Genomic DNA, 8,206 nt, shown 5'->3' on the forward strand with positions numbered 1-8,206 from the left:
TCTCTCTCCGTCCTTTCCCCACGAACTCGGTTCATCACTGTTACGCGGGCCCCACGTCACGTGGCGGCCCGCGATTGGTCAGTTTAATTTTTTTTTTTTTTTTTAAGAAAATCAAACGAAAAGTATAAAAAAATAATAATAAAAAATTAAAATTATGAACTCCTCAAAGAGTTTACTAATGCGCATGCCCTAATATCTTCTAAATGGTTTTGGGTAACGGAGATGAAACGGCGATTGTGAAGATTTTTGTCCGTCAGGAGCTGGCAACCGACAGGGTTGCTGCCTGTCTACAAGTGCATTTGCCTAACTCATTTTGACAGACACCGGATCTATAGGTTGTCGGTATAATATATACAGTACGTGTCATGATCCTAACCGCTTAGCTTTTAAATTCACGTTGTCTTTTGATTGCAGTGATGAGGTAAGTGATAACGTACAGAGTTACAAAGATATTCCCTCTGTTTGATTTTAAATGTCATTTTCTACCTGTGTACACAAAACTAAAAAACTTTTTAATTTTGTATATTTAATATATAAAAATATTATTACCCATAAACTTCAACTAATAGAAAAATAAAATAGAGAATAATTTTAATAGGTGTTTCAAAAAAAAAGAATAAATTTAATAAATTTTGCATTGAAATACTAAAACGACGTTTATTTTACAACGAAAATTTTTCTCTACAACTACATTTAATACGAAATTTATTAGCCTTCGAGCTTGTACAGGTTTAACTTTCAAACTGTTATTCATAACTTTGTATTTCCATATTTATTGTAAATAATGTTTATCTTAACTAATGTCTAACTAATTTCAGTTTTTCACCTTTTAAATTATTAATTATATACCAAAAAACAATTTACGATCCTTAGGACAAAGAAAATCATAAAATATCGTCACGGAATGATTAAACTAACCAGGGCATTGGAATTTTATTCTCCACCAATGTTTTTTGCTCTTACAATATCACATTTTACCAAAAGAAGAACGGATATCGTGTAATATGCTGTTTCTATATGTAAGTATACCAATGTATACTTTAACTGATTAAGCACTTTGGTCTAGGGTTATAGATGGTATCATAGGCACTGAGAATAAATGGCAAAATATAGATGAGAATAACCCCTCGAAGATAATTTATTATCAGTTCAAGCATCAAAAAGAATCATACTTTCTTTATTAGTATTTCTGTTATTGGCTCCTAATTTTTATAAATTTAGGGTTTCCTATAATATTCGACCTCTCTCTTGCCGTCTCTTCCCAAATACTCAATCCCCGTCTCTCTCCCTTATCTCTCTCTCTCTCTCTCTTAGAGATACAAATCGATCAAAGGGTATACACACTAGCAAAAAGGGTAAACCTTTTTCTCAAATCTGGTCTAAATTTGTTATTGATCTCTCCTATACAAATAGTAGAAGGTCAGAATTGTTCTTGTCTCAATATAAATTTCAGTAAAAAGGATTTCATATAGTTCCTTTCATGGGTAATTTTATTTTTATTAAAATCAAGTAACTAAGTTCAGGTTTTAGTCATTTGATTCTCATGGGAATTGAGAGATCAAATCAAGTCATGGTCATGATTGTAAATTAGGGTTAATTAACATAAAAGAATGGTGAGGGGAAAGACGGAGATGAAGAGGATAGAGAACGCGACGAGCAGGCAGGTGACTTTCTCAAAGAGAAGAAATGGACTTTTGAAGAAAGCCTTTGAATTATCTGTTCTTTGTGATGCCGAAGTTGCCCTAATTATCTTCTCCCCTAGAGGCAAACTCTATGAGTTTTCTAGCTCCTCCAGGTAAATTACGCTTTTGCTATGTATAGATCTTATGCATCATGATATTTAGATTTGTCATGAATCCTTGAGTAGGTGTTTTTATATGAATCCGTGATTCGTTGAATTTATTTATATCCATGAATACTTTCTCCACTTTTTTTTGTTTCCAGTTAGTAGATAAGTCGACTGATATATAGCTTGGTTTATGTGTACTAAAATGAAAATTCTTAACTTTTTAGAGAAAACAAAATTCAGATAAATCAGAAATAATGAAAGCCAAGACATTGGTAAAAACGTGGTTCGCACATGGGTAAACGGTTTCCTTGCAAATGCCACTTAAAGTAATCACTTTTGGCAAAAAAGAGCCAAAAGTATTCCTATTCAAGTAGTTAAATCTGAATACGTCACAGTAATTTTGGGCATATAGTGTTCTTACTGAATATGGCAAAAAAGTCTCATGAATTAGTAGATGCCTAGATTCTATATTCGCTTGGTTCCTATTAACCAGATTTGGAAAAAAAAACAACATTTCCTTATATAGAGTGTGTGTGTCTTCCTATATATTTGTGCTTGTGTGTGTGTATTTACACAATATGTAGGTAGAGTTTACACACACATGCTCCCACGCAGACAGACACATATACATAGGTACATATATATATATTGAAGAACATGTACTCTCTATGTAAATTTGAGTTAATATGTACTTGCAAATATATTTTGGAAGTAAAAATATGGTATTAGAGAACTATATATGTGTGGGAATCAATGAATCAATGGGTTTTTTATACTGATACTGATAAGAAGCTAAATATTGCATTATGAATTATCAGATATGCGCACGTATTTACGTGAGTGGCTCTATATACATTTTGAAACAGTTTCTTTCTAAATTCATATATGGGTACATACAGCTCGGAATGATCATGGGCACCTATATCGATTGATGCTAGATCAAATGTTAACAGATCAAAAAAGGCTATTTTTTACTGATTTTTTATTACAAAAATATAAAGAAAAATTAGTTGATAAATACTGTTTTTATACAAAAAAGACTTGACAATATGAGATTTTAAAATTCCAAAACAACATTGCTTTTATTGAAATAATCATCACACGGCCAATTTTTCTCTCAGAATATAGTTACCAGTTAGGTACATAGCTATACCGTCTACCATCACTATTTAGATCCATAATATAATGTTTGTATCGTACACTTGGTTTTAATTGTGTGTACATAGTAGATGCATGTATCATGTAACGTATATGCTGGCAACAAAGAGGCATTTGCTACACTTTTAACCCACATAGCACAAAGGCCTTTATCTCAGCGATGACAGATACTGAAGGAGTCATCAGCATGTGACTAGATCAGAATATGTTGATTCTTTTCATACTTGTTCTATAATTTTCTTTTTGGCGTCCTCAAATTTTTAGGAAATGATACTATGTGTTTATTATGTGTTTATTTTAATGATATGTTCGTACTTTGTTAGACAAAAAAACAATTGATAAGTGTTTCTTATAGCAAAGCCGAGACGGGTCTTTTTTTTTTTTCGTCACAGTCCGAGACAGGTCAAAGCCGAAACGGGTCAATGACAATTAACTAGGCGCTTAACCACGTACATATATAGTTAACAAGATTTTAATAACTAGGCCATATCCACATGACTAGATCTCTTTTCTTATATTTTCATCATTTATTTTATTATTTATATAGTTTTTTTGAAACTTTAACATTTATATAGTTATTGAGTCTTTATATTCATTATTCAAAAAATTTGGCAGATGACTGATAACAAATTTTATTAGCTCAGATATCAGTGCTGTCAGATATTTGTCTATATATAGGTGTAACTTGTAAGTGGTGATGTTTCTTTAAAAATAAAAACATTAATAATTAAATTATACACTTCTATTTGCGTTTGTTATCTTACTTTTTGTTCTCATTAATTTGCTTTGATTTTATTTATTTTGGTTTGTAAGATTGACTTGAATTTTGACTATTTGAAATTTTCAGTATAACAAAAACAGTAGAACGATATCAGAAACGAATACATGATCTTGGCTCTAGCCATAAGAGAGAGGATAACACGCAGGTAATGAATTTTTTTCATTTTTAAACTTTTTTTTTTAAACTTCATTTTTAAACTTAATTTCTTAATTTTTATCACCATGCTCATTCTTTACCTTTAGAAAAAGACTTACATGCATAGAGAAAGACATAGTCTTATATTCATTCTTTACCTTTAGAAAAAGACTTATATGCATAGAGAAAGACATAGTCTTATATACATAGAAAAGTTCATTTGCTACAAACATACTAATCAATAACGATCATAATTCATTTTAGTTTTCGCTTCAGTTTATTGGTCCTACGACGACTCATACCGCCTTTTTCGTGTATGACTTGGAAAAAAATGTAAAATTATTTTCTTTATCTATTGAACGTGAGCCGTAAGTTCGTATCATTAATATTCTTACCATTTTAGCTAAAAGATTTGTTAGTTTGACAAAATGCTTCTTTTTTTTCTTATAGATTAATAAATTTTATGTTTTTGACATGATGACCAAACCTGTCTACAGCAAGCAAAAGGCGAAACCTATGGCTTAGCGAGAAAGATCGAACAACTTGAGATTTCAAAACGGTTATTGAATCCAAATTTTTAAGTTTTTATTCTATGAATGTAAAAGGTAGACATTTTAACTGTATATTTAAAAAATTATATAACATAATATTTGAAAAAAAAATACAGAAAACTTCTGGGAGAAGCACTTGACGCATCTTCTATTGAGGAGTTACTACAATTGGAAAACCAGTTGGAGCGAAGCTTAACTAAAATAAGAGCCAAAAAGGTAACTTATATATCTCTGATCATTTACTTTGACAGATGAAGATGAATAAGAGTTTTGTTACTTTGCTCGATATTTAAGAGTATGATGTTGTGTTGTGTCGATTAAGATTACATATATTCAAGGTAATAATCATATAGGACCATACACTCACATGGATGCATGCAAGTATATGTGCATTACACACTAGTAAGATAGGATGGTTTCAAGAGACTGATCGGAAAAAAAAATGACCGTATATGTTATTTCGTAAGTGAGATCTTATAAACTAGTTTACAAAAAAAAATCTTATAAACAGTTTAAGCAATTTATCAGCTATTTTATTTCTTAATTGCAGTACCAGTTACTGCGTGAAGAACTGGACAAGTTGAAAGAAAAGGTAAAACTCATAAACCTCTAGCTTTTTATTCATTTTGACAAAAAAAAAAATCAGGTACTAATTGTGTCTTCTAATTAAACCATTTTGTGGTTCCTTTTCAATGTTTTAGGAGAGGAACCTCACTGCAGAAAACAAAATGCTGATGGAGAAGGTATAAATTGATTCTAACATATAACTTCTATATATAATTAGTATTGATTTGTTCTCTATAGCTCAACCATATGAAATTATCTCCTCTTTTTATACGAGAGTATTAATTTGAGAATGTGTGAATTAAAAAAAGTATGAAATGGGAAGAGGAGGAATAATACCAAGATCATCATCAACAACAACATCAGAAGACTTGGACACAGAGGAGAGTGAAACGGAAGTGGTGACTGATTTGTTTATTGGACCTCCTCCGATCCGACACTCCAAAAAGTTTCCTCCTCCAAATTAATACATGTTTATACATTCACTTCAAAGGAAAAACATGATCTCACAACTTTAAACATGATTTCCTTTCTAGAAGGAAAAATGAAGTTGATTAATGTAATAGTTTTTTTTTCTTTTGTATCCAATAACATATTTGAAAATCCAAACAACTTCTGAATGTCTTCCTTTATAGTTCTTCTATTTTTATATAAAATAATGATGTATATGGTATTATAGTGGTTCTGGTTGGTAAGCCACGCAACTGCGATATCATAGAAGACAAACGTCAACTAATTGGACTTGGTCGACGGTAAAGCAGACAAATTCAACAGCTGAATAAAAGTCCCCTCCAATAAGTTTCATTGGTTTAGTTGTCTCTCTACTCCTTTACCTGAACCAACAGTTGGTGATCGATCTCTTGCAGAGGCAGAAACATATCTGTCTTGATCGCCGTCTCTATTTCCCGACATAGCTCTCTTATGTTGCCCAGTTCTTCACGTTATGGAGATTGAGCATGATGGCATAAGATTAATATGGTGTATCTAGATTTAACATCTCGGTTTGAATCCTCTTAAACTTCTCTGTATTAGTTGACACACACACACAAAATCATCTAAAACATGTGATATATTTCACTAATAAATTCAAACATGATCCTCAATCATATGAATCGAAATTGACATAAACTGCCTTTGGTAACTTTATAAACCATGAAAATGAATGGTCAAGCAAAGAAAGATTGTCTTTCGTCTTGTCCAATTCACCACAAAAATAGACATCAGTTGATTCACTGATTGACTTCCTAGCTCCCATTCCCCATATGGAAAGACCTCCGAAACATCCTTCATTTTTATGTAACTTTCGTTCCCTTTTCTAATATTTTGTTAACAAATTTACAAGAAAAAAGCTAACAGAACAATTTAAGAAAAAAAATTATGGATGATATAGTTAGTTCTACAAACTAAATTTTTGTATAAAATATAATGTCAACACTATAGAAACAGTTATGCATCAGTTTTAGAGAAACAAAATGCTATATTAGGTTCGGCTCTTCGGGTCGGGTTCGAACCGGTTCCTTTCGTGTACGAATCTTTCGGGTCTTAAAATTTTGGATCTAACAGCTATTTCTAAATTTTTGGTCCGGGTTCGGATTAGTTTTTCTCAGATCCGGGTCGGTTCTGGTATTTAGGATCTAAAAAGACAAGAAATGCGCAAATCTCATCAAATTTAGTCAAAATATGTCATGTACATATCTAAAATTTACAAAACTTAAAATAAACTACTAAAAATAAATGGTAAATCTCTAAAATAGCACTTTTTAAGTTTTTATCACAAAAATAGCACTCAAAAAATAAAATGACCAAAATAGCACCTTTTTGTTTTGAAAATTTTAATATTTATTTTTTATTTTTAAATATTTGAACACATTACTAAAACCCCACTCTTTAACTTTAAACCCTAAGTCGTAAATTAATTAACCCAAGGGTTATAAATACATATATACCCTTCAATAAAACTTATTTTGGTCATTTTCCTCCTTGTGATGCTATTTTTGTGACAAAAACTTGGTTTTGTGCTATTTTTGTCCTTTTCTCAAAAATAAAATACAATATTTTTTTAAATTCTAAATTTTATATTTAAATCTTTATATTACTTGAAAATATTACAAAATATTAATAAAGATTTACAAAAAAAATATTTCAACTAAATCATAAAATAAAATATAGAAAATAGAACGGAATAAAACATAATTTTGATATTCATGTTTTTAAGTCGGTTATGAATCAGTTTTTATCGGATAAAAATTTGTTGGACACAATAAATACTTATAAATTTTTGGGTCGGTTCCGGTTCAGGTATTTTTGATCAGTTTCAGTTCGAGTTTTCGAGTCCAGGTTAAATTGCCCAGTTCTATGGTATATAAGAGACTAATAAAACCAATGTTTTAATATTTAGTTGGTACCAAAAAACAAATGAAGAAGCTAATATAAAGAATACTAGATTCTGACCCTCCCTTTGAGAGGGCGGGTATATTTTTGTTTTACTTTTTTTGAGAAATTTAATTTTATATTTGTGTTATTTTTTAATAATATTTGTATTTAATATTAATTTAATTTGGTAAATGTTTGGTAAATATATTAAATATGTCAACTTGTATAGCTATATATTTGTGTCATATGCATATAAGAGATTATTTTGAAACTTTATTCTTAAAGTTTGAAACATATTATATTTTTTAGTAGTTTTCTAACATAATTAGTCAAGAATGTTTCATACCCAAAGAATCCGATTTGGAATCGACTCGAAAATCAAACGGTTAGACTTGATCTATATACTCGAACGGTTCTTAAAATATTATATCCAGAAATCAATATCAAATCTAACCCGCACCGAAAACCGATTTCTTTTTTTCGAAAATGTCTTAATAATATTTTTTAATATATTCTGTTAAATATATTTACAAATGGGTTGATATGTTCTTCACTAACTTTAAGTAAAATCACATTTAGTAAATATTTTTTTTGAATAACCTATTTAAAACCCGTTAGACTAAAATCCATCATTTTCACCGTCTAGGGTAACAATTAAGCGAAGAACACTATGTATAGGGGTGGTGAGGTCCCATATTGACTATAACTGGTCTCTTCATAAGTATATATTTTTATAAATAATAATTCCATAATAATATCAACTTAAATAGTTTTAGTAATCTTAAACTTACTTCCAAAAATATACTTTGTAGATTATAAATTTAAATTTGGTATATTTATGTACTAAATATGAGT

General features: G+C 30.0%; 1 protein-coding gene across 3 annotated transcripts; it reads left to right on the plus strand.

Moving 5' to 3' along the window:
- The first annotated feature begins 1,148 nt into the window (after nucleotides 1-1,148).
- Nucleotides 1,149-5,615, plus strand: LOC108825519 (agamous-like MADS-box protein AGL14). 3 transcript variants are annotated; one of them, XM_018598818.2, is made up of 8 exons: nucleotides 1,149-1,355; nucleotides 1,592-1,795; nucleotides 3,795-3,873; nucleotides 4,361-4,422; nucleotides 4,531-4,630; nucleotides 4,965-5,006; nucleotides 5,116-5,157; nucleotides 5,290-5,615. In XM_018598818.2, exons 2-8 carry the CDS (start codon nucleotides 1,611-1,613, stop codon nucleotides 5,443-5,445), a joined length of 666 nt encoding a protein of 221 aa, XP_018454320.1. In that variant the 5' UTR covers nucleotides 1,149-1,355; nucleotides 1,592-1,610; the 3' UTR covers nucleotides 5,446-5,615. The 3 variants fall into 3 exon arrangements, with proteins under 3 accessions (XP_018454320.1, XP_018454321.1, XP_018454322.1); XM_018598819.2 differs by having other exon boundaries at nucleotides 1,240-1,419; XM_018598820.2 differs by having other exon boundaries at nucleotides 1,312-1,334.
- Nucleotides 5,616-8,206: the final 2,591 nt, after the last annotated feature.

This window comes from Raphanus sativus, chromosome 9 (genome assembly GCF_000801105.2).
Source record: "Raphanus sativus cultivar WK10039 chromosome 9, ASM80110v3, whole genome shotgun sequence".
In the NCBI taxonomy this organism is placed as follows: domain Eukaryota; kingdom Viridiplantae; phylum Streptophyta; class Magnoliopsida; order Brassicales; family Brassicaceae; genus Raphanus; species Raphanus sativus.

Bases quoted from the DNA above. Each gene is read 5' to 3' on its own strand.
- LOC108825519 (XM_018598818.2), top strand. From the start codon at position 1,611: ATGGTGAGGGGAAAGACGGAGATGAAGAGGATAGAGAACGCGACGAGC. The intron at 1,796-3,794 runs GTAAATTACGCT...TGAAATTTTCAG, and splicing joins GAGTTTTCTAGCTCCTCCAG to TATAACAAAAACAGTAGAAC. The intron at 5,007-5,115 runs GTAAAACTCATA...TCAATGTTTTAG, and splicing joins TGGACAAGTTGAAAGAAAAG to GAGAGGAACCTCACTGCAGA.